The sequence below is a fragment of the Felis catus genome, chromosome E2 (assembly GCF_018350175.1).
Source record: "Felis catus isolate Fca126 chromosome E2, F.catus_Fca126_mat1.0, whole genome shotgun sequence".
Lineage (NCBI taxonomy): Eukaryota > Metazoa > Chordata > Mammalia > Carnivora > Felidae > Felis > Felis catus.
This window is the reverse complement of record NC_058382.1, coordinates 57,160,979-57,186,525: the sequence shown is the minus strand read 5'-3', so window position 1 is coordinate 57,186,525 and position 25,547 is coordinate 57,160,979. Positions and strand designations below refer to the sequence as shown.

Below are 25,547 nucleotides of genomic sequence, written 5' to 3'. Positions count from 1 at the left end.
GGCTCACTTGATGGAGTGTGTGACTTGATCTCAGGGTCATGGGTTGGGCATAGAGATTATGTCCTTAAAAATAAATAAAATGTTTCAATTTATTAAAGAAAACCACAATCTTTAATTTATTTTGAATCTTTCGGCCACGGTCTTGCCAGAAAATTTGTTTTTCCGTAAAACTGACTTTAGACGGCTTATTGAAGTATTTCAATTGATAGTTTAATGATGAAAGCGTAACACATACTCTTTGTAAAAATGTAAATAAATAGAATTGAGAAAATAGCTCCCTGTAACGATACCGTTGAAGGGTAGAATGAACCACTGTTAACCGACTGGGTAGACACCTTTTCATACTCTTTTTTTTCCTATGCATATAGATACATTATTTAAAAGTCAAGATTTGGATCACCCTGTCCATGAACTGTTTCACTTAATATTTGCACGAACGTTTCCCCATATTTTTTGGGAAATCTTTCCAAGATCTATGGCTGCTCTAACAAATTTCTACAAACTTAGTGGTTTAAAACCACACATATTTCTTCTTTCACGGTTCTGGAGGTCAGCAGTCCAAAATCAGTCTCCCTGGGCTGACATCAGGGCGTCACCGGGGCTTCGTTCCTTCTGGAGGCTCTGGGCAAGATTGTTTCCTTCCTTTTTGGGTTTCCAGGGGCACCTGCATTCCTTGGCTCCTGGCCCCTGTCCCCTGATTACCTCAGCCTCAGCTTCCAATATCTCATCTGCTACTTGGTGGAGGAGTAGCCCCGTGGGCCTGCCTCCCTCTTGCGATTACATTGTCCCGCCTGGATAATCCAGGGTACTCTCCCCATCTGGAGAGCCTTAGTTTAATCACACCTGCAAGATCCCTGTGGCCGTATAAAGTAACATGTACAGGCTCTGGGGAGGAGGATATAGGTATCTTTGGGGAACCATTATCCAGCCTTCCAGAGGAACATAATCTGAAATTGCTACACAGCATTCCATAGTATTGGTTAGTTAATTAATTAGCTAGTCTGTTGCACCTTTAGATGGTCTTTAATTTTTCCCGGTTATAATCTTTGGGTATAAATCATTGTATGCTTTCAGATTCACACTTCTATGGAATGAATTTCTAGGGGAGATTTTAGAAAAGCTGGGTAACCTACCACTTACAGGTATGGCCTCCATGCCCAACACACAAGTTCCCAGCCCAGCTTTCCCAGTCACAGCTGTGTGGCACCGGGCGGGGTGATGAGCCGTGGGTGGGGGTGGGGGTGGTCAGTAACAGGTTGTTAAGATGAAATGAGTAAATACATGCAGATTGCCTAGAGTAGCACCTGCCTCCTGATGAGTGCTTGGTATGTGGTAGTGTTTGTTGTGTCCCTGGGTTTGTTAGAGAAGGTTTTTGCTTCCATTTTTAAGACTTTTAATACATGTTGGTAAATTACAGTTCTAAGAGGTTAACAGGAGTTTTCTTACATTCACCAGCGACACATGAGAGTCCTCATTTTATTGGGTTGAATTCTTAAACATGATCTGTTTTATACTGCGTGTCTCAATTTATGTCCTCAAAATGTTACTTGATTTTTACAGACACGCAAGACACATAGAGACATACATACTATGTTTGTCTCTCTCTGTGTTGGTTACCATAGTGGGAAAGGGTTGGAGGGGGCAGATGAAATAGGGAAAGGGGTCTAACTTATAACTCGTCGGGGGATGCAAAAGGTGCAGCCTGCCTGGGAATCACTTCATATGGTGACGGGTGGTAGGTAGGCTTATGGGGATCATTTCCGATGTGGAAAAATATCAAGTCCGCTGTGATGGACACCTGAAACTAACAGGATAATCCCCGGCAATTGTGCTTTGGTTTTCAAAAAGTTACTTGGTGGTTATAATGTAAATTACGTAAACACTGGTATCAGTTTTAACAAATTTACCGTGAATCTTTTCAGGGGCTCTGTCAATTCATTAGAATGAGAAATAGTTTGAATTTCACTTTGATTAGCTCAGTCACATCTGTTGGGATGCGAGAACGTCATTCTGTATAGCAGTTGATGCATGTGAGTCTGTTTGACATGGTATATAGTCTGATTATGCACATGGTGGGCAGCAGACTGTAATAAAAGAGACTAAAATTCCTTCCCCCTTTTAAAAAGTTAATACTCCGGTCCTTCTTATTCATTCCTAGAAGCTGAGGCTAAATATGAAGCTTTTTTTTCCTTCTTTTTGCATACTTTGGAAACAGTTTCAACCTAGAAAGTTTCCAACAACAGCACAAAACTTCTTTTTTTTTTTGGTCTGTGAACTATTTGAAAGTGAGTTGCAGACCTGATACCCATTATCCTTTGATACTTCATGGGGCATTTCCTGCAAGCAAAGTCCTTCTTACATAATCAGAGCACAGCCTTCAAAATCAGGAAATTAGTCTTGCTACACTCCTGCTATCTGCTTTCAGGCGGGCCCCGTTCGGGTTTGCCAGTTGTTCAGTAATGTCTTCACAGCAGAGGGACCCAGTGGAGAACCTCGAGTTCACTTACCGGTCATGTCTCTCGAGTCCCCTTCCATCCGCAGCCGCGTCTCCGCCATTCCTTGGCTTTCATCTCCTTGGTAATTTTGAAAATTCCAGGCCAGTATATTTTGAAGAGTGTCCCTTGATTTGGATTCTGATGTTTCCTCCTGAATAGATTCGGGGTGTGCATCTTTGGCCGGAACCCCACGAGTGATGCCAGCCTCTTGCAGTGTGTGGATGTGGTTCCATCTGTCCCACCGCTGGTTCACTTGGTGAAGCTGGTCTTCTGTAGAGTTACCCGTTTTCCCTTTGGAAATGAGGATTTTTGTCGGCAGGCGTTCTGGGACTATGTAAATGTCTCGTTCCTCCGACTTTCAATTTATTTATAAATGTCATCATGGACTTTTGTGTTTTTTATTCAGTGAGTTAGGATCTGTTATTTTCATTATTTACTTTGACGTGCAGATTGTCCCATGACGGCCTCTGTGTTCCTCACACTCCCATTATTCTTTGAGTGCTTTCTCACTCTCTGGCACGAGATGGTCTGGACTCACCTGCCCAGTCTGGAAGTAGCTTGTCTCCAAGGAGCCTGGTCTCTTGTAGCACAGAATGGCCTTTAGAAAACCAGTTCTGGGCACTAGATGGGCTCCTCTTGTTGGGGTATCACTGCTTCCGTGTCCTTGCAGTAGGCGGAGCTAGGAAATGTACATGCGCATGCTCCTATGTATATGTGTACACACACGTACGTACTTGTTTCCACATCTATCTGTGTATCGAGAACCTTGAGTTCACCCCAGTACTTCCCTACTTCATTCTGATCCTGCGTGGATCTTGCAGGTTTTCTTTTTTCCTACCTGTGACTTTCTTCTCTGCAGTAAGAAAGCTGCTTCCTTCCCGTTATCTGTTAAGTATTTATTTGAACTAATCAATTTTCTCTTTCACTGCCATCACCCCTCTCAGGCTCCTACTCTCCTCCCCAGCTGCCTGTCTGCCACACGCCTTTCTCGCCCTCTCAAGACTCCTTCAGCCCACACCAGGCCACCATGGCTCTCCCACCAGCACCTACCTTCTTGCCCTCAACTCAGTTATGCAAAAGGAGAGGGAGAAAAGCAAAGACAGAACTCTTGTTAGTTTCTTCTTGAGCACCTGGGTGGCTCAGTCAGTAAAGTGTCTGTTGCTTTTGGCTCAGGTCCTGATCTCACGGTTCGTGGGTTTGAGCCCTGCTTTGGGATTGTCTCTCTCCCTCTCTGCCCTTCTCCTGCACACTCGTAAACTTAAAAACACAGGCTGCTGGGGCGCCTGGGTGGCTCAGTCGGTTGAGCGTCCGACTTCAGCTCAGGTCACGATCTTGCGGTCCGTGAGTTCGAGCCCCGCGTCGGGCTCTGGGCTGATGGCTCGGAGCCTGGAGCCTGTTTCCGATTCTGTGTCTCCTTCTCTCTCTCTGCCCCTCCCCTGTTCATGCTCTGTCTCTCTCTGTCCCAAAAATAAATAAAAAACGTTGAAAAAAAAATTAAAAAAAAAAATAGGGGCGCCTGGGTGGCGCAGTCGGTTAAGCGTCCGACTTCAGCCAGGTCACGATCTTGCGGTCCGTGAGTTCGAGCCCCGCGTCGGGCTCTGGGCTGATGGCTCAGAGCCTGGAGCCTGCTTCCAATTCTGTCTCCTTCTCTGTCTGCCCCTCCCCCGTTCATGCTCTGTCTCTGTCTCAAAAATAAATAAACGTTAAAAAAAAATAAAAAATAAATAAAAATAAAAACACAGGCTGCTTTTCGTGTGTGTATAGTCTGTGTCTGTACATGCTCTGTGCTTACTGCTACTTACCTGCTTGCCGCTAGATGGTGAGGGGAAAATGCTCACCAGGTTTGCGCTCTGTAGTGAGAGGCGGGGGGTGGAGGTGGGGGATCCATTGTAGACGCGGGTGAGTAGATGTTTTAGACGAGGAAGGTGCAGTCTGTGCCTTCGAAGGCCTAGTGGAGCAGTCATTGGGGACCGGTATCTTTAACACGAATAGGCAAGGGCCCAATGCCCCATGCCATTGTTCACCAGCCTCTGTACCCCCAGTGGCATTTTTGTTTTCCTCCAAGGAAACTTATATTTTGAAGCCTTCTTATTCTAGGGTTGGGAAACCATAAACTTCAGTGTCAGTGCCATAATTTTTATGGGCCATCGGTCTTTGAAAGGAGTGTGTTCTTAGCACCTAGCCATTAGAGGTGCCTGGGTGGCTCAGTCAGTTCAGTGTCCGACTCTTGGTTTCGGCTCAGGTCATGATCTCAACGGTTGGTGCGTTCGAGCCCTACCTTGAGCCCAGCGCTGTCAGTGTGGAGCCTGCTTGGGATTCTCTCTTCCCTCCCCTACTCACTCTCTTGACCTCTCTCAAAATAAACAAACAAACAGCCTTCAAAGAATAGAAGCAGGTCAGCCATATCCAAACAAAACTGGGAGGGGTCTCCTGCCATCATTTCCAACCCTACCATTATCTCCATGGGATTTTTCTATTTGAGGGTGTCTTCCTTCCAGCCACCGGTGGGTTTGGAGGCTGGAGCAGGCCGCTGTTCACTAGTGTGGCCCTTTTGTGGAAGGAATCAGTGACCCTTAAATTGTTAAACCAGCAGTCTCTTCTCATTTGACTACCCTTCATCATGGAAATTCTTTTTCACAGATTTTGGGGGATTTTTGTTTTTATTTGTTTTTAAATGTTTGTTTATTTGAGAGAGAGCGAACAGGTTAGGGGCAAAGAGAGGGGGTAGAGAGAACCTCGAGCAGACTCAGTGCTGTCAGCACAGAGCCCAGTCCGGAGCTCGAACCCATGAACGCAAGTTCCTGACCTGAGCTGAAATCAGGAGGCGGACGTTTAACCTGCCCCACCCCCACCAGGCGCCCCTAGGTGTTCGACCTCCCTCTTCCCTTCTGCCCTGAGCCATGCTTCCCCACTGCTAGTGCTCACCCTAATTTTCACAAGTTCAGAGCTCCGCCCCCGCTCGTGCCCCCGCCAGCTTTTCCTGCGCGTCGTCCGTCTCGGTCAGGGGCAGACGCCGTCTGTGTTCAGCCAAAAGGTCTCCGTTCGTCCTTGGCTCCTTTCGTGCGTGCCCCCCACATCTGGTTGTCAGCAGACCGCCTCACCACCTCCACGTCTGTAACCTGCTCCACGTCCTCGCCTCTCCTGCCCTGCCCGGAGCCTCTGGTCACATCCTGCCTTCCCTCCCTTCGGCCACGGCCACGAGGCCCTCCCTGTCTGCCTCCCCTTCGGTCACCTGTCCTGGCCCCTCTCCTGACCCTCCCCCCCCCCCCCCCCCCCCCCCGCCACTCTGGCCTCTGGGCTTTCCTCACACAAACCAGGCCTTCTGCACTTGGCTTCCCCTCTGCCTGCAGGGCTCCGCCCCCCTGGCCCCCAGCTTCCTCAGATCCCCCTTCCCAGACTGGCGAGACTGGCGAGGCTGGCGCGGCGCTCCCATCCCCACCGTCGTGTTCCCCTTCACCCTTTTTTCCTCTTCTCACAATAGAGGTAGATGTCACTGGCTAGATACCACATGTGTTACTCGTGTATCCCCCCCCCCACACACACACACGCGCGCGCGCACACGTGTGCTGGGTCAGCGCCCTGAGGTCGGGGTTTCCCTTGGGTTTTGTTTGCTGCCCTGGTCCTGCCACCCGCTCGGAGCCCGGCCGTGTGTGGTGTGGGAGTCGGACCGCTGAGCCGAGCCGCCCGGCAGCCCCGCGGGGCTCCGTTCTCCCTCCACACGCCTTCCTCCCGGTGCCTGCTGCACGGTCTGCTCCGGGCCCACGCCTGCTGGCGGGGCCCGTTCCCCGCCGGCCTTGCGTCTCCAGGTTGGTGTCGCGGGGCCTCCCTCCCGTGCGGGGAACTTGCGGGTGCTCGGCACGCCCCGTGTGCTCCCGGTCTGTGACGTAGTAGCTTGTTCCGGCTGCCCCGCTCCCCTCCCGTTTCCGTGACTTCCAGCCCTACCAGCCCCGGCTCTGCCAGAGCCCGCTACCCTCCACCTCATCAGCAGAGGCCTCCCGTCGGACCCAGAACGACTCTCGGTGCGGTGTCGTGGCCCCGCGCGTGCACGCTCCTGCGGTGGCGGCCCGCGCTTTGCTTAGCCCTTGGCGTTCATCTCTGGCCTCCCTGCGGGGCCACACCGGACACTTGGACAGCACGATACGAAACTGTATGGTGTCCTGGGCAAACGTAGACAGAACAGCTTAGGGATACTGCGGTGTCCCATTTTCCAGAACCTAAAAAGTTTAATTTTTCTGTTTGGGAGAGAGCCTGTTACCTTAGGCGTTTTTAAAGTTTAAAACCCCTTTAACCTTTTCTTCCCATTTCTCTGTCTTTTAAAGTCAGTCGCCTGCCTCACTTGTACAAGAACATCAGCCATTTCTTCGATGTGGGCTAGATGGTATGAGGTCGCTGTCTGTACCTGTGGGTGAATTATTTTGGATCAGGTTTAATTAAAGTGGCTCTGACACAGTTAGGTCTAAGGTTTGCTCACTGGTATCGCTTGCTAATATTTGTAATGTGTAGTCCAAATACGTCTTAGATTGTTTGGCCCGAGGCAGGAGACGTGCAGGGATTTCTTTTGTTTTTTTTTAAAAAACTTGCCTTAATTGAATGAGAGACCCATTTAAATCTTTTCCACTATAAATTCATTTAATATAACATGAGAACTCTTAGTACCAGTGATGAGCTCTATCTTCTTTGACCAGTAATACTGTAATTAAGTGAGGTATATGCTTCATGTAATTGTATTCTGTGATATCTCATCACTGCAAGTGTCAAGTGTAAATAAAAATTGGGGCTCACTCCCAAGTGGATTGTGGCTTATTTGGTGTCCCCTGTTGCTTTCCTTTGGTCTTTCCGTTCTGATCTTTGGTTTTAATTTCTTTGTTCTTGTGGTTGGCATTCACATTGTTGTTCTTCGTGTTGATATGGAAATAACTTCTAAAATTTCATTTCCATCTGACGAGCTCTGTTCAACCAGCCATAGTCTCCAGGGCCAGAGAAGGCCTGCTTTTCAGGATCGTGTGTTGTGACAGCAATGAAATCCTAAATATTAAACTTTCCAAACTTCTTTAGATACTCTAGCTTTATGAGTATTTTCCTGTGTATAGATGCACATACAAATAGTTCCAGAAACCACAAAGTCCTTGTTGCTCTAAAACACCAGATTTCTGCCTGAGGAATGGGTTTTAATAATTTGTTACCTCTCTTTAAAGGGGGCTGATTCCTGGTCCTAAGTGTGTGTGTGTGTGTGTGTGTGTGTGTGTGTGTGTGTGTGTGTGTGTGTTTAGAAACAGGTAGCAGTGTGAGGCCTGTCTTATTTCGTTGATTTGTGTTCCCCTTGCTGGATTATTTATGTTTCTGGTGGGATCAGTGAAAACTCAGTGGGATTTTTCTGTGCATGCTATCGCTGTGTGTGTGTGTATATGTATGTTTTACTGCTGCTCCATTTTTCGTTGTGAAGAATAATCATTTCTCCTGCCATTCACGTATTGGGAAGGGATCTGTGCCTGCGTGAAATTTAACACTCCGATGACACTTTTCTCTGGCAGCACTTTGTCTCACAAGCTGTCCTCCCGTATCACTTCCCAGTAAAGAGGTGATCTGGTTTTATAGCCTATTTAGTAGCTTAGATTTCTTCAAGGTGAGGCTTCATGTAAAATAAATTCAGTGACTGTGGAAACCCTTCTGTGTTCTCTTCATAGACTTGGCAGAAGAAAGGTGTCATTTAAGTAACTTCGCAGCATAGTTTTTTAAAAGACAGTGGCAAGTGTTTGACTCGTATTTTGTTCTTAGGTGTTAACTTTACAGTAGAAGGTTAGGCTGTATACCACGCTCCTGCCTGAAGAGTTGGAGAAATGTAGGGGCTTGGGGAGGAGCCTGGGGAGGACGGGCCGCGAGTGAGGAGGATGGTCTGCGGCAGGAGCGGGGTCCCTCCTCCCATCTGGCCGCCAGGGTGGGCAGTGTTCCTGGCCTTGCCCGCCATGCCCCTTCTTCTCCGTGTCCTTTCTTATCTTTGACGCCGTCTTCGATCTCCTTTTCCCCGGGAAGAAGTGAGCAGTAACTAAAGAAAGAAACGGTAAGGTGTCGCGCGCCCGTGCACGTCTGTCTCACATCCTCACTGGGCATCTTTGGGCCCTGGCCCTCGCCCGGCTCGCTGTGTTTTGCAGGCCGCCAGGGCGCCCCGAGTGACCGCCGCCCGCTCGACTGTGGTTCTGTGCTGCAGATGGCGTGTAGGACTCACTTGTCTGGGCCGCAGTGAGAGGCGCCTGAGGCCCAAGATGGAGAAGAAACGAAGAAAGAAATGAAAGCCTCTTTTCAGGCCAAACCACAAAAGGCCATGAAATTTAACTTTTATTTACGTCGGACAAGACTGTAAAACGGCCGATCAATGATGTTTCGGCTCTTTGCCGAGACAAAAATTGACTAATAATCCAGGAAGAAAAAAGTGCGATTTGAATATAGGAGGTTTTATGACCATATTCACTTATGACCATGAAGCTTGTCAACATCTGGCTGCTTCTGCTAGTGGTTTTGCTCTGTGGGAAGAGACATCTGGGTGACAGACTGGAGAAGAAGGCTTCTGAAAAGGCCCCGTGCCCTGGCTGTTCCCACCTGACTTTGAAGGTGGAATTCTCCTCAACGGTCGTGGAATATGGTAATGAGGTTTTAAATGTTAGCCCTTCTGCCCCCCCCCCCCCCCGTTTTTTTTAAACTTAATTTCAAACTTTGGCTTTTGTCAAAAAAGACCTTTCCCTTTTTTCCTCAGTAATTTTAAATGAGGTGAGCTCACAGCGCTTGGATGTTCGCACTACTGAAATTTGCTTTCCCAATATAGGTAGTTTCTGTGAGGCAAGGAGATTGGCGTTCGGAATTAGTTCCCTAAAACCTGATTCTTGGGAACAGATGCCGTTGTAGCTGCTGAGGGTGGGGAGTTGGGAGGTGCTGACTGCTTGTGTGGGGAGGCCAGATGTGAACAAACCAGTAGTCTGCGAGAATCCACTTGAAATTTTGTTACCGTTTCAGTAAAATAAAACTGAACCTTTATCTCTGAATCCCTTTTTTGTATTCCAGAAACTTACACGCATCTCTTTGCCACATGTTTGAACTTGGGTTAATATTCGCTTTTTGAAAAATAGCACAGGTATCCAATTTTGTGTGATGTCAGGGGATTCGTACAGATCGTTTTAACTCAGGGCTCCGGAAGCTGCCATCCAGGGCATTTAAACCAGGCTTTCAGTCTTGCTCGTACCGTAGGTTTTGGGATCTGTAAAGTTTTCTTTTACCTGAGAAATGGTAGCCTAGCTACGATCTTCCATTGTAATACGTGGCCGTAAATTCTCATTTTTATTTGTGGTCCTTGATTTCAGAATATATTGTGGCTTTCAATGGATACTTCACAGCCAAAGCTAGAAATTCTTTTATTTCAAGCGCCCTGAAGAGCAGTGAAATAGACAACTGGAGAATCATTCCTCGAAACAACCCATCCAGTGACTACCCTAGTGATTTTGAGGTGATTCAGATAAAAGAAAAGCAGAAAGCGGGGCTGCTAACCCTTGAAGATCATCCCAACATCAAACGGGTGACACCCCAGCGGAAAGTCTTTCGTTCGCTCAAGTACGCGGAGTGTGAGTATTACGACCTCGTCTCTGTCGGTTTCTGCCTCACGTGGGTTCAGAGAGAGAACGTGCATTTTCACAGGTGATGCGCCCCACCACCCTGCCCCTGACCTTCCCGTGCACCGTTCCACACTGGCAGAATAGCGGAGAAATGGTTCGATACCCGAGTCCCTTCATCTGGTTTCGTCAGTTGTGAATGTCTTCTTGCCAGGAATTTAAAAAACGAAAAACAGGCTTCCTGCTGTTCTGGTGGGAAGAAATCTGCCAGTTTTCAGCGGAGGACGATAGTGGTCCTTGCTGCTGCTGGAAGGGATTTTCACCCGGCGCCCCTCGGCGCCTGCATACCTGAGGCCCTGCGTCCCTCCGTCCTGAAGTGGGAGACGGTGTCTTTGACTCCCCTCTTGGGTTGTGATGTGCTTCTGTCGGTGTGGGGTTTTTTTAAGTTGGGTTTTTTTTGGTTGGTTGGTTTGAGAGGCAGGGATGGGCGTAGAGAGAGGGAGAGAGAATCCCACGCAGGATCCGCACCATTAGCGCAGAGCCCGATACGGAGCTTGAACTCACAAACCGCAAGACTGTGACCTGAGCCGAGATCAAGAGTCAGACACTTAACCAGCTGAGCCACCCAGGCACCCTTGTGTGTTTGTTTTTAAGGAATCTTGTAAAACATCCTTTCTCTGGGTTTCATTTTGTTTTTCTGAGCACCTCCTGACCTTGCCCAGGTTAGCTGGCCCTCCTTTGAGCCCTCAGCTCTGCGGGTGTGAGGACGGCAGCAGTTTGATGATTGTCCTTTCAGCTCGAGGGCTTACTCCTTCCCCTTTGTCGGTAACTTGGGCTTGTCAAGATAGAGTTTGTTCTTCAATACTGAATTGCTTATTTATTACATAGTGTTTTCCAAAGCTTGCTTATTACCAAAGAAAAGTTTTTTTTCCCATTTGTCATAAACTAGGGTAACAAATCGTGAGTTCCGGTATCATTTACTGTCATTTCTTTCATGGGAAGGAAGGAAATAAAATTTTGCTTTTGTCCCTTTGTCCGTCAGGTGCTAGGCCCGAGAGCCACTGAGGTTTAGAAACAGCACCAGGCGTTGGGGGAGCCAAGCTCCTGTGCACGTAGCGGGACAAGCCGGCTCTCGGGGCGGCTGCAGAGTTCGGGGGTCTCGCTTCCTCGAGCTCTTTGTACCGGTCCAGATGTTTTGTAATGCCTTTTCTCTTTGAAACCTCAAAACAATTCAGGAAGATAAAAACAAAACAAATCTCGTATAGTTAGTGTAGACAGCTCCAGAACGTTTCAAGAAACGTGGAAATTTCTAATTTCAGCACAGCAGTCATAGAATCTCAGGGTCGGGTTCCTTTCCTTACGCCCTCTGCCCTGATCGTCAGGTGTGGCGCTTGCCAGCGCGAGCGGGAACCGCGCGCCTCACGGGCCAGTCCTGTCGTCATCTGCTGCCTTGTGCGGGAAGCACCTTTCCTTTCAGCTTCCAGTCTTCTCGTCCAGCAGACGGAAGAAAGGCCCCCTGTCTCCTAGGGTTCTCACGGAAATGAAGGAAAATCGTGCACGTGTGAGAGCTTAGCAGCATGTGCAGGATGTAAATAGACATGAAATGCTGCGTATTTCTCTGGCTCTGTTGTTCAGAGGCTCCGCTTTATTTTGGCTGGAACGTGTCCCACCCTGGATCCCATCCCTGGCTCTGTCCCTGGCTGTAAGACAGAGTTATCCTGTTTCCCACACGGCAGTGCTTATACTGCGAAGGGTCCACGGGGCTGCCCTTGGCAGATTCCCCTCCCCAGATCCGTCAGCGGTCCCTGCAGTGATGCGGGTTCAAGTGCACTCACCCTTTTAACTGCTTTCCTTCCAGTACTGTCCGGTTCTCCTAATAAATTGCTCTTCCACAGGGAAGCCCGGAGCCGAGCTCATTGCCAAGGTGGGGTCTGGTCTGCGTCGGGTAGACGGCACCGCTCTGCCGTCGGCACCCCCGGTGTGGCCCCACGCTGTGGGCTCCGAGAGCAGAGTCACCGTGGCGCGTCGAGTGCGGAATAATTTCAGTTGCTCTGTGCAAAGAATTACTTAATGGGATTGACAGGATTATATGTTTTTCTGGCTCCCTGCACTTTCATGGGGGAGCCTGATGAGACAGGAATAAGAAGGAGTCGTTTGCTATAGAGACAGAACTTGAGGGACGCCTGGGTGGCTCTGTCGGTTAAGCGTCCCAACTCGATTCCAGCCCAGGTCATCATCTCACAGTTGGTGGGCTCGTGTCCCACGTTGGGCTCTGTGCTGACAGCGCAGAGCCTGCTTGGGATTCTCTCTCTCCCTTTCTCTCTGCTCCTCCCCCGTTCTCTCTCTCTCTTAAATGTTTGAAAAAAACACAAAAACTTCAGTGGTAGTTTGGATGTGCTCTTCTGAAAACTGATTCGAGATGCAATTTTTCTTCATGGTACCGGGGTCCTGAAAGGTAAGGATGGCTTTCGTGGTGTTTCTTTTGCTTTTTTCTTCCATCTTCAACAAAGTAAGGTATTTACAGATAGTGAAATTCATGGTTTTCAGCGCACAGGTTGGCAGGCGTTGGTAAGTGTGCAGCCGGCTGTCCACCGGCAAAATCCAGATACGACTCAGCTCATCGTCCTCAGAAACCCCCCGACTCCTTTCTGGTTTTGCTGTTTGAAAGGGGACACTGGGGACACTCTGGTTGGCACATTGAGGGGCGGGAGCAGTATACACTTGGGAAAAGGTCCTACTGATGTTTGACCAGAGACCGGCCTGATGGGCTCGCGTGTCTGTTGTTGTCCCAGAAGCCCAGTGCTGGGACCCGTCACCAGTGGTCGGTGGTCAGTGGCCATTTTCTTGGTTTTTTTTTTTTTTTTTGTTTGTCTGTTTGTTTGTTTTAAACCTTCTGGTTCAATGAGAACCAGTTGCTGAGGAAAAATCAGGCAAATCTTATTTTTCCAGTTTTAGTCGCGATGGACTTTTATTTCTTTAAACGTTATTTTATCGGCCCCGCTGTGCCTTCCGTCAGTTAGAAAATCTCGGGCAGAGGACTGTTGGGGGAGAATAAGGATCGCGGACCGACGTCCCGTCGGTGCAGCCGCAGGGAGAGACCGCCCCTCCGCCGCCCGGGCCGTCCAGGGCCGGTCGTCCTCTTTCCCTCCTGGCTGCCGGGTCGCTGCCGAGCGGCTCCTTTTCTGACCCCTGTCCCCTTGGCTCTCGCCGACCCCGCAGCGCCCTGTAACGAGACCCGGTGGAGCCGCAAGTGGCAGTCGTCCCGGCCCCTGCGCAGAGCCAGCCTGTCCCTGGGCTCCGGGTTCTGGCACGCCACGGGAAGGCATTCGAGCCGGCGGCTGCTGAGGGCCATCCCGCGCCAGGTGGCCCAGACCCTGCAGGCGGACGTGCTGTGGCAGATGGGCTACACAGGTGGGTGCCTCCGTCCCCGCGCCCGCCCCCCGCCGCTGCCCCCTCTGCCCTCTGCCGCGCGGGCGTCTGTCTCTGTGGCCGCTCTGTCCGTCTTTCCTGTATCGTTTCTGTACCGTCTGCTCCACGGGGTACAGGCTGCGTATGGCACTGGGGACCACCTCCTGGGAACGAAAACTCCCAACCAGTGCGGCTTTTCCTCACTGATGGATCACGGCAGAAAACTCCTCTCCTGACTACTGTGGGGCTCGTCCCCTGACCCAGACAGAAGTTTCTCCAGCCCCCATCTGTCATGCCGGTCTCGGGGTCCTTCCCCGTGTCCCCCCAGCCTTGGAGACCCTTATGTCTCCCTTGATTTCCTCAGCTCCCGCCCCGCAGAATATCCTAGCCACTTAGACGCTCACGCCTGGTGGACTGACCTTTTATTAAGTGAGCGTCGCCTCGTGGTTTTCTCCTTTTAGGATGAGAATTCTTCCCAGAACAGATTCTCTCTAATCAGAAGAGCATTTTCTGTCCCCCTAAGCCAAGTGGTTTTTGAGATAACGTGTGCACCATTCAGACGTAAGCAGTAGGTGTCGGTTATCTCCGTGTGATGGATTGCTCCACGTAATGCCCATACGTAAATGCAGCTCTCACACCGGAAAGACCCCACCTTCCTGACGTCTCTTAGCTATTATTTTTTTTATTTAAAAAAAAAAATTTTTTTTTTCAACGTTTATTTATTTTTGGGACAGAGAGAGACAGAGCATGAACGGGGGTGGGGCAGAGAGAGAGGGAGACACAGAATCGGAAACAGGCTCCAGGCTCTGAGCCATCAGCCCAGAGCCTGACGCGGGGCTCGAACTCACGGACCGCGAGATCGTGACCTGGCTGAAGTCGGACGCTTAACCGACTGCGCCACCCAGGCGCCCCCCTTAGCTATTAAATACCACGAAGGTCGTATATTTGTTACTTAGTCTCTAGAGTTTCTTCATCTGGCAGTATCCGTCTCAACATCCGTGCCCACAGCTTTTGGCCCGTGTCCGAAGTATAGCCAAGTGCACAGTATAGTGCTTTTCCTTAAAATGTGATCGTCCCCGCTTGCCTCCGGCAGCCCCCGTGTCAGAGGTCATTAGCGAGCAGCGTCCGTGAAGGCCTGGGAGTAGTGTCCCCTCTCCTGAGCGTGTGTTCCCTGTTGGTTGCCTTCGCTCTCCGTGGCCTCTCTGAGGAGATGAGGGCGTGGAGACCTGGGGGAAACCACTCCTTTGTGGAGGACGGAGCCCGGGAGACAGTTGAGGGGTGTCCCCAGACACGCCCCGAGAACCTCAAGTCTTGTTAGCCGCAGGTGAATGGTACCCCCCCTCCCCCCTCCCCCCAGCATCCCCTTTTCCTCGTCTTGGCTCAACCGGTTTCCCTGGAGCGCCTGACCTGACTCGCGCAGGGCGGGCTCTGGGCCTCTGTGACAGGTCATTCTCTCTGAGTCCCCAGGAGGAGTAGATTTTATGGACAGAATCCAAAAAGATGATTTGTCCAAACACGATCACGCTTGCTTGTGTTTTGGAATCAGGCGCTAACGTGAGGGTTGCTGTTTTTGACACTGGGCTGAGCGAGAAGCACCCCCACTTCAAAAACGTGAAGGAGAGAACCAACTGGACCAACGAACGAACACTGGACGACGGTGGGTGGCGATGCCGTGGCGTGACCCGGTCTTTGTCCCTCGCTCCTGCCCCCGGTTTTATGGGTTAAGAGTACGGTTTTCCGTGTGCTGATCCCACAGCCGGTGCAGCGGTCACTGAGACAAACCCAAGCTCGTGTGCCTTTGGGCAGAAACGTCTCACCATCCCGGGCTGTCGGGGGGGTAGAGTGTGAGCAGCGAGGGCTGTCTGGCGGAGGAGCACTTCCCGCCCGTCTGGGAGGGGGCGGGGTGCCCAGAATCGAGGCGGCTGCGGCGTGGCTCGGTCGGTCCAGGGCTCGGGGGAAGAGAGCCCGTTTGAATCGGCGGCTCGAGATGTTGTATCTCAGCGCGTGCGATCAGCTGTGTTTTACGACCGTTCTCCTCTTGGTCTCCAGGGCTGGGCCACGGCACGTTTGTGGCAGGTGTGATAGCCAGCATGCGGGAATGCCAAGGCTTTGCTCCGGATGCAGAACTTCATATTTTCAGGGTCTTTACCAATAACCAGGTAGGTGTTTCCGAGGACTCCCAAAATTTGAGGAGCTGATACTGAAACGTGGAAAGTAAAACATGGGAGGACACACGCTGATTTAGAAGCAGCAGCCGCCTCGATGCCGAGCCCCTTCCCGTGTCTCCCACGGGCCCTGCCGTCCCACCACTGCCCCTTCCTTGTGGCTTCGCCCTTCTGCCACCACGCCTCCGTCGGCCTCCCGCGAACCCTGAAGACCCCATTCCGAGGGCCGTGGTGGTTCGTCCCCGTCTCATTCCTTCCTGGGCCCCTGGGCCCCCATGTCCGTGGGCACGTTGTGCTTCCTAGATGAGAGAAGAAGGGCACGTTGGTGTTTGCCACCCCTGCTGTGTGGTGACGGGCTCGAGGGCCGGCCCCATACCACGGCCCCTGGTGTCACGCTGGGCGGTGTGCTTCCCGACCCCGCTTCCTCGCCTCCTAAATATTTATAGAATGGGGGAGGGTCTTCGTGTTTACTTACTTTTCAGATTTTATTTTTGCGTACATGGTAAATAGCTCAAAAATATCTGAAGGCAACACGGGGAAAATCCCCCCAACCTTTTCCCGGCCCGCGGGGGGTTTCCCTTACACCTCACGTCTCCCCCGTGACAGTTTCTCCGTTTCATGTATCGCCTCTTCCTGTAATTTTTTTTTGCCTGTACAAGCAAACGTAAACACGTTTTGTTTTTAAAAGCCTTTAAGAAACAGAAATCTTAAATTCTTAAACAAATACTTAAACCCCTTTTGTACTAGAAGTTTAATTTAGTATTTTATAAAAACATCTGAACGGTGATACAGAAAGCCATTTGACTCTGCCAGGAAATGGAACATCAGAGAAATAATTTTATGAAATAACTTTTTTATGAGGTTTGCCCTTCAGTCTGTTGAGGAATAAAGAACCTAGACAAATACGTTAACCTACGTAGAAACTCTCAAAGGGAAGTGTCTTAGGATAAATCCTCTGAAGGAGGGGCAGTTACAGGCTTGGGGGTTCACCCCGGCAGGTGTACGTTAAGCTGAGGAGCTGGACGTTCAACCCGGAGAGACAAGCCACCCTCAGGACGCGGCTCTCCCTCGAGTCCAGCTGCAGGGACTAAGAATTTCCAGGTGCCAGAGTTTATATTTCGGAGCACTGTTTGTTCTCGGTTTTTATTTCTGGAATCGAAGTTAACGCGTCACGCTGCTTCAGAGGCTGTACTCTGCCCTTGGCAACAAAACCCTCTTGTGGCACCTGGAGGCTCCCTGAGGCCCCTAAAGTCGTATTTGGCCGTTGAACTAGGTATCCTACACCTCCTGGTTCCTGGACGCCTTCAACTACGCCATCCTGAAGAAGGTGGATGTGCTGAACCTCAGCATCGGCGGCCCCGACTTCATGGACCATCCCTTCGTCGACAAGGTGGGTCGTGTCCCCGCACAAAGGACCGTGCTCCTGATGGCTTCTGCTCTGAGCGCTTCGTCCCTGCTGTGCTGGCGGCCCCTCACCCGCGAGGCAATTGCCTAGTGAGGACGATGGGCGGTGGCGCGAGCTTCGGGGACTTGTGTTGGAGGCCGCACGTTGTGCCGTGTTGGTTTCTGCTCCGAACAGCGCCTTTCTGCACCTGCGCGGAGAGCGGGCTCCTCCGTGTCCATCGTGAGGCCCGCGATGGACACGTTTTCTCAGGTCCGTGATGAGGCCCGTTTTCTCAGCACCGCGAAAACGCCAGTTGGCAAACATCCATGCCTGCGAGGGTCTAGTGTTACGTGTTCGAGGGCACCCTTCTTTTTCGAGGATTATTTTTAGGAGTCGTAGGTATTTTTGGATAGTTCTGTGTTGATTGTTTGAGAGCGGTATGTTTTCATAATTAAATGTTTGCTCGTCCCGTAGGTGTGGGAATTAACGGCTAACAACGTAATCATGGTTTCTGCTATTGGCAACGATGGGCCTCTATACGGGTAAGTATTCCTCACAGGGATGAGTTGGAGGTGCCTTTCCCCCTCAAATAACTGTAGATCTGTGGTCTGATTCTGTGTCCGTCTGTCTGAAGCTCTGTATCGTGGGAACGTTCCGCTCACGACCAGCCAGACCGTGCGACGAACCAGGTGCCCACCACCCACTGCCTCACTGGTCAGCTCAGGCCCGTCTTGTTTCTGTTTGTTTGTCTGTTTATTTTCATTATTTTGCCGTGATCAGTTTGGAGGCCTGCAGTTTCTGTTCTACTTAAAAAAAACAAACCAAAACACCCAGAAAAGTAAAGCTGCTAGAAAGGAGTGGATTCTGCAGTATTTAGCGAGGCCCGCTCTGTGCGAGGCCCGGGGGTGAGGCGGTAAACGGGACGGGTGCCTTCTTAGGAAAGACGGGGTTCAGACGCAGCAGGGCGGACGGAGATGAAAGTGCGGGTGGCGTGACACACCCGATGGCCTCTGAGGGTTGACACACGGGGCCGGTCGGAGGGGAGCAGAGGGGACCGCTTGTGCCGGGTCGTCACGGTGAGCTGAAGCGGCGTGGGAGGCGAGACGTCGGCCGGGGGGTCGTAGGCAGTACGCCCGTGTCTGTTCAGGGACCGCTGTTGGCTCTCCCCCGCGGCTCCGGTTTGTATTCCGCGTGATGTGCCTAAGTCGTCTCTGGCGCCGACACGCTTCTGCAGCGGGACGCGTCTTCCTCCTGGTCGGGTTCCCGGGATGTGCGCGGTTCGGTGCCGTGCGGAGGGCGTGAGGTAACTACCGAGGAGGAGGAGGAAAGGCAGAGGCCGCCTCCCCCGCTCCGCAGTCCCAGTAAGGGGGGAGGACGTGTGCGCGGCGGCCCCAAGTCACTCGCCGCGTCGTGCGGCGACATCCCTGGGCGCGCGTGCCGGGCCGTGAGGGCTGACGGACTTACACAGAGGGTCCGGGCGCAGGGTCAGGCCGCACCGTGTGAGGTTGACGTTTGTCCAGGTCAGAAACTGCCTGTGGGTGGCAGGGTCCCGGCCCGGTAGTTGTTAGTGATGCCATCTTCTTGTGCGGGGGCCCAGGGTTCTGGAGCGGCTGTGCTGCCGGGCGTCTGTGCCGTGTGTGACCCGCAGGGTGACGGGCGTCAGCATCCCCGAGCCGCGGCTCCACCACGAGGAGCGTCGGTACCGGGTCATCGCCTCCGGTTTTCTCGTTTCCCCGTTTCACGTGTTTCCCTTTGGCCGCCTTTCCCGTTTCTGCCCCCCCCCCCCCCCCCCCCCCCCCAGAATCCAGCCTGTGTCCCACCGGGGCGATGTGGGGTCATGCTGTGGGACAGCACAGGCCGTGGGGGCCTCCCGTCCCTGGGCCTCAGCCTCGCTGCCCGTCACGGAGGCCCGAGGCCACCGTGCTCGGGAGGACGGCCTCCAACGGAGGGCACTGTGAACCCGGAGCCCCCGGGAGCGGTACCTTCCTTCTTCTTCCTCGGTGTCGGTTCCTGCTCGTCGGATGGATTCTAGCAGTTTTCTTATTCAGGAACCTGCAGGGGGTTGTCGTCGCCTAATCATGTCCACGCTTTTCTTTGTGGTTTTCAAGCACTTCGGCCTCATCTTGACTTACGTCGTGTTGCTGTGATTTGTTTCACTCTGATTTCTTTGCAGATCTGTGCACTTGAGGTATTAAGGAGAACTAGGTGGTTTTCTTCTGCACCTTGTCTGGCACGTGAGGGGCTCAGGACGAGGGCCTAGGGGGTCGTTCCCGGGTTCCCTGGGAGGAAGGGAAGCACCGTGCAGGTGATCAGTTGAGAACCGTGACTTCCTGAAGGTGGCAGAGAAGTGTGGGATCTGGTGGGGACGGGACGCACACCCGGGGAAAGTTTGAAAGTGAGATGAGAACGTGTGAGTGGATGCTGGTCATGATCGCGTGAAGTCTCGTGCTGGTCAGAGGAAGGGTTCCTCAGATTGCAGAAGCCCGAGGGCCAAGTGCGTCTTGGGCCGCAGGGTGATTGATAGGTTGAGACGGAGGGAAAGAGAGAGAAGGTGCTCCGTGTACGAGATGATGGCCTCGGCCCAGCACACAGGTGGCAGAGAGCGTGGCCTTTGGACAGCCGTGAGGAGCCTCAGGAGAACCTAACGCCGTCTCGGGTATTTCTGGGAGTATTGGTCCTTACCTGAACGACTCATTTGAAATTACCTCTCGGGGCACCTGGGGGGCTCAGTCGTTTAAGTGTCCGACTTTGGCCCAGGTCGTGATCTCACAGTTCGTGAGTTTGAGCTCTGCGTCGGGCTCTGTGCGGACAGCTCGGAGCCTGGAGCCTGCTTTGGATTCTGTGTCTCCCTCTCTCTCTGCCCCTCTCCCTGCTCATGCTCGTGCTCTGTCTCTGTCAAAAATAAATAAACTTAAGAAAAGCATTTTTTAAATTACCTCTCTTCCCTTGTGTTTTTGTGCCTCGTTGTAGCACTCTGAATAACCCTGCTGACCAAATGGACGTGATTGGAGTGGGCGGCATTGACTTTGAGGACAACATCGCCCGCTTCTCTTCAAGGGGAATGACGACCTGGGTAGGCTTGTCTTCACCAGTGGGATGTGGCACACAGAACCGTCTGTGTTCGAGCCCTGGGTGTGTGCGTGGGTGTGCGCGTAGGTGCGCGCACAGAAAGCCGCTGGGGAGGAGGCCGAGGTGTGGGTGCCTGCCCACAAGAGGTCTGGCCCCTCTGTCGTCTGCCGCTTCGTGGTGACTTGCTAGGCAGGGGCTGGTTCCGAGCGGTGCTTCTGCGGCCGCTTCTTTGTAACTGACCTCTGAGTAACTCACTTTTAGGTTGGTCGGATTCACCCCCCCCCCCCCACCCCCCCCCCCGTCCTACCTGGGGGAAAGGTGAGCAGTCCTCCGTGCCGGGTGGCATGGTTTTTCTGGTGTCAGGAAGCAGGAGAAGCCAGTGAGAGCAGCTTATCAGCTCTGCTGCCTTGGAAATCATTATATTTAGCTGGAAAAATAGAAGTAACTCCAGAAAGTTCATTACTTCAGCTACTTGGGGTTTAACTGTGCCTCTGAATCGTCCTGCTTTACCCCCCCCCCCCCCCAACACAGCCCCCCGGAACAGGGTTGGATGTGAAGTTAGCTGCAGCACTTGGGTCCTCCTCCCGGCCTCTCCCGGGGCTGTGAATCATGGGCCACGTCTTTGGCCTTTCCCCAGGCCTTGTTTTGTAGTGGCGTTGTGAGCGTTGTTCCTGACGGGTCTGCAGAGCTGCCCTTGAAGGCACCTTTGCTCAGTGCCCCACATGGATACGGGTCCAGTGTCGATTTGTGTTGGAGTGCCAGGAAAGATTTTTCACTTCAACTTGCTGTGTTTCTTTCTTACACAATGTAAGATCCTGTTGTAATTCACGTTTTGCCTCCATTTCCAGGAAATTCAAGAGAGTACTCCGTTAAAATCTTTTTTTTTTAAACACTTTTTAAGTCTATTTTGAGAGAGAGAGCAAGTGGCGTAGGGACAGAGAGAGATGGGAGAGAGAGAGAATCCCAAGCAGGCTCCGCACTGTCAGCGCAGAGCCCAATACGGGGCTCGAACTCACGAACCGCGAGATCGTGACCTGAGCCAAAATCAAGAGTCGGACGCTTGACCCACTGAGCTCCCGGGCGCCCCAAGAGTACTCAGTTAAAACCTTGAGTTACTCCTGCAGTTACATGTGGATTTCCCCTCTGAAATCGCAACTGAAGTCTTCAGTATTATTCCCTGTAAAGAAACAGTTTCCTTTTTTAATTTTTGATTTTAATTTCCTGATCTTTTTAACGTGTCTCTAATTTTTAGTTTAGAGATAGAGCAATTTCCAGTTTCTGGCCTTGCAGAATTTGAAATAATCGCTTTTAATTGTTTTATGACCTGACCCTTTTGTACCGGTTACTATAAAACGTGCCAAAAATTATTTTCTACGTTGTCCTTTCGGCTGATTTTTTTCTATCGCAGTGAATTCTGGACCAGAGCCAGCGTGCTAGTAAGGTCGCGCTGCTTGGGAATCAGTCCTGTCTCTGGTCTGGCTCTGTCCCCTCGGAACCGCGTGCAGCCGCGTGCCAGTGGTATAGACCAACTGCTTTCGTTTGTAGGAACTCCCAGGAGGCTACGGCCGTGTGAAGCCCGATATTGTCACCTACGGTGCCGGAGTGAGGGGATCCGGTGTGAAGGGGGGCTGCCGAGCCCTGTCGGGGACCAGCGTGGCCTCTCCGGTGGTCGCCGGGGCGGTCACCTTATTGGTGAGGTGAGTGGCGCCCAGCAGAGAGAACGTGATACTGGCCGACCACGAGCGGAGTCGCGCTCGTCACCAGCTTGGGTTTGAGGGTCGGGAGCACCCCGCGAACCTTGCTGCGCCTCTCCCCATGTCCACCCTGTTCCGTGTAGGGGACTCGTGGCAGAGGTGACAGGCGTGTGAAGTGTGATCGTGAGGCAGTGTGTGAGGGGACAGTGCCTGCTACTGCGTTTGTGTCTGTTTTTGTTCTGGCTCGTTTCTGTTTATTATTTTTAAGAGCGCAAGCAGGGGAGGGGCAGAGAAAGGGAGGGAGGGAGGGAGAATCCACGCGGGCTCCACGCAGTCAGTGCGCAGAGCCTGATGCGGGGCTCGAACCCGTGAAGACTTGAGATCGTGACCTGAGCTGAAATCAAGAGCTGGATGCTTAACCGACTAAGCTACCCAGGCGCCCCTGTTCTGGTTCGTTTTGTTAAAGACTTGTGTTTTAAGAGTGGTTTTAGGTTCACGGCACTATGGAGGAAGATCTGGGATTCCCCATGTACCCTGGGCTTCCTTTTATTTTGTTTGTAACGGACTGAATTTGTGCCACAGTTGTAGTTGTTATATCAGAACGAGTGTATATCAGGCAGGGAACAAACAGATACTTTCCTGCCACGTTCCTCGTTTCCTTGAGGATCCCTTTTTAACGTCCTCTGTTAGCTAAGGAGCTGGCTCATCAGGCGGTGGGACTGACAGTTTATGTAATTTATTTATTCTCTGTCTCATTGAATCCCTCATCGCTGGATTAGAGCTTAGTGTTTGTTCCTTGATTTTGCACATATTGAAATTGGAAGACTTTCTTAAAGACCGTTGACCAGAATTGACACTCACGTGCTTTGACTCAGATGGGCTGTGTTCCTTGTTCTCAAAGCTACAAAGAGATGTCTTTGGAGCTAGAATATATTTTGTATTTTCCCCTCAGATCACTCTCTACTTAGATGAGGCTTTAGCTGAGCTACTGTATTGTGGTAATGGGAAACCGTATATTTGAAAGTTACTATATTCTGTGTTTAAAATTAAAGTAAAACGAGGAAATGGTAGTAAACGTTTTTATGTTTAAAATCCTCTTTAAAAAGTTACTGTTGAGTTTAGCTTCTAATGCCTGGGATGTTTTTGTGTTTTAATTAGTCATCTTTGATAAAGGTAGATTTCCAACTCCGTTCTCCTTTTCCCATCCTCTCCTTAGGGGTCAGGGCCAGATTCCTGAAAACGCTGACCCTGGCCAGAGTGGTCTCTGGGGAATAACCATACGCGTGCCAGAAACCCCTTTTTTTCCCAGCTGTTTCCTTCACCCTCGTCGCATGCAGAAAGGAGGAGGGGAAGGCGGGTGGACTGTGGGTACCAGGTGCGCTCGGGCTTGCACGCTCAGCGGAGGGGAGCGTGTCTCTAGGGCTCCTCCTGGCCACCCTGGTGCTTATGGGAACAGAGACCCTGGCTCCGTCCCCGCCAGCTGTGACTGCGGCCGGGGCTGAGGTCTCGGCCGCACTGCTGAACGTGGCACACCCCTCCCCGTGAGGCAGGCGGGGAGGTGGGGGACGAGGCTTCTGTTTCTAGCAGCTTCCCTAAAGACAGCTGCTTCCAGCATCAGGGACGCCTTTTGCTTTCCTTCTGCCCCTGCGGCAGATAAAAGTGCCACTTGTGGGAGCTCAGAAACGTGCCTGGGGCCTGTCAGCTCGCCTCCAGCCACGCAGCGCTCCTGAGGAAGCAGGACCTGGCTGTTGGTCTGGCCTGTTCACGCCGGGGTGGGGGCTTGTGACGGCTCCTGAACTTCTAGCAGCCCTTTGTTCTCTCATTGAGGGTCCACCCTGGGCACCTGGGGGGCTCGGTCGGTTAAGCGTCCGACTTCGGCTCAGGTCACGATCTCATGGTTCATGGGCTCGAGCCCTGCGTCAGGCTCTGGGCTGACGGCTCAGGGCCCGGAGCCTGCTTCAGACTCTGTGTCTCCCTCTCTCTGCCCCTCTCCTGCTTGCGCTCTGTCTCAAAAATAAATAAACCTGAAAAAGGAAAAGAGTCCATCCCATCTCACCTCCTCTTTCTCTGCTCACCTCAGATTTTCCATCCAGGGCTATCAAATTCCACCCACACTTCCAAGACCGGCCACCATCGTAGAAAGATATTCACAAACTGAGGAAAGTCTGTTTTCCTTTGTACTTGGGAGTTAAAATTTACTTGTACGTATGACACGCAGACATACAAAAATGAGCGTGTTAATGTCCTGATCGTTGATGCCCGTGTGTTACTAAGTTCCTGGCCAGGTCGAGCCGTGCGTTCTTTTGTCCGGGTGCGTTCTGATGACGCAGGGCTCGGGCCGGCCTCAGGTGTGGCCGGTTTTGTCGGGCCTCGTCCACCTGTCGTGTCTCGCACACGGGCCTCCAGAACGACAAAGGTGGGCCGGGGCCGTTGGCCTCCTCAGGTGCCGGACCCCGGCCGCGTGCTGCAGACTGCTCTCGGGGACCCGTGTGTTTTCCTTTCCTTCTGCCACCAGGGGACGCCCCAGCTTGTCTCCTTCCTTTTACCAGCAGGCCTCCCTTCCCCGGGGGAGCCGGTAACTCTTACCTGTTCGTGCCTCCTGTAACGACACCCTCTGAGGTCTGTTCAGTTGAGTCATGGGGAACATGCGCGTCCCTGATAAGTTTAGGATAAAGCCGTGTGGGAGGCTAAGAAGTAGTCAGTCCTGAGACAGGCGCAGAAACGAGCACGTGTTCTCCGGCTCGTCCTGCCCGAGCCTCCCCACAGAAGCTCCCGTCGCAGGCAGCACGAGATCCGAGGCCACGTGTTGGCGTGAACACACATCAGGGGTAGTCCCATGTCCCTCCTCCTCCTGAGCGAGCGTGAGCAAACGCGTGATCTTTCCTCCAGCACGGTCCAGAAGCGAGAGCTCGTGAACCCGGCCAGCATGAAGCAGGCCCTCATCGCGTCCGCCCGGAGGCTTCCAGGTGTCAACATGTTCGAGCAAGGCCACGGCAAGCTGGATCTGCTCAGAGCCTATCAGATTCTCAACAGCTACAAACCGCAGGCAAGGTCGGTGTGCCTCCTTTAGTCAGGCCTTTCCTCTTCCCCGGGCTCTGCGGGTGCTTCTCCCTCCGCACGGGATATCAGCCTCAGACCGGGAACCGATCACTGGTCACATGACATGGGACCCTCGGGTGGTGGGGGGGCTTCACGCTGCTGCTTCCGCAAGGGGGCTGCCCGGCCGCGCTTGGACCGCCTTCCACGTCCTCACGTTCTGTTACTGATAACGCAGATGGTTTAAAGTACTGATTTGCCAACTTCTTTTTGTTTTATTTTTTTATATTTTTTAATGTTTATTTTATTTTTAAGAGAGAGCACGAGTGGGGGAAGGGCAGAGAGAGAGAGGGAGACAGAATGTGAAGCAGGCTCCGGGCTCCGAGCTGTCAGCGTGGAGCCTAGCTCGGGGCTAGAACCCACAAACCGCGAGATCATGACCTGAGCCGAAGTCAGATGCTTAACCGACTGAGCCACCCAGGCGCCCCTCTTCTTTTTACTTCTCAAGCGCTCTTTTGAAATAATCTTAGGTTTGCAGAAATTTGTGAAACTGGTAAAGTGTTTGCCACGTACCCTTTACCTGGCCCCCCCCCCGACGCCAGCACCTTCGCTGACGGTACTTGGCCCGTTAAAGCCAGCGAAGAGCCCTGTGCTGTGAGGGACCCACGGACTTGGCCCCCAGGCGACCGGGCCCCGGTGCT

At 52.1% G+C, this 25,547-nt stretch overlaps 1 protein-coding gene across 2 annotated transcripts in view; it reads left to right on the top strand.

The window, feature by feature from the left end:
- Positions 1 to 25,547, top strand: part of MBTPS1 (membrane bound transcription factor peptidase, site 1) — a 61,331-nt gene that overhangs the window by 3,906 nt on the left and 31,878 nt on the right. For both annotated transcript variants that reach the window (XM_006941772.4, XR_006590645.1), the window contains exons 2-11: positions 8,645 to 9,132; positions 9,845 to 10,102; positions 13,310 to 13,501; positions 15,045 to 15,155; positions 15,548 to 15,657; positions 16,937 to 17,053; positions 17,522 to 17,589; positions 20,018 to 20,120; positions 21,662 to 21,813; positions 24,700 to 24,861. In XM_006941772.4, the coding sequence (XP_006941834.1) occupies positions 8,964 to 9,132; positions 9,845 to 10,102; positions 13,310 to 13,501; positions 15,045 to 15,155; positions 15,548 to 15,657; positions 16,937 to 17,053; positions 17,522 to 17,589; positions 20,018 to 20,120; positions 21,662 to 21,813; positions 24,700 to 24,861 (1,442 nt within the window). In that variant the 5' untranslated portion in view covers positions 8,645 to 8,963. The remainder of the gene's footprint in view (positions 1 to 8,644; positions 9,133 to 9,844; positions 10,103 to 13,309; positions 13,502 to 15,044; positions 15,156 to 15,547; positions 15,658 to 16,936; positions 17,054 to 17,521; positions 17,590 to 20,017; positions 20,121 to 21,661; positions 21,814 to 24,699; positions 24,862 to 25,547) is intronic.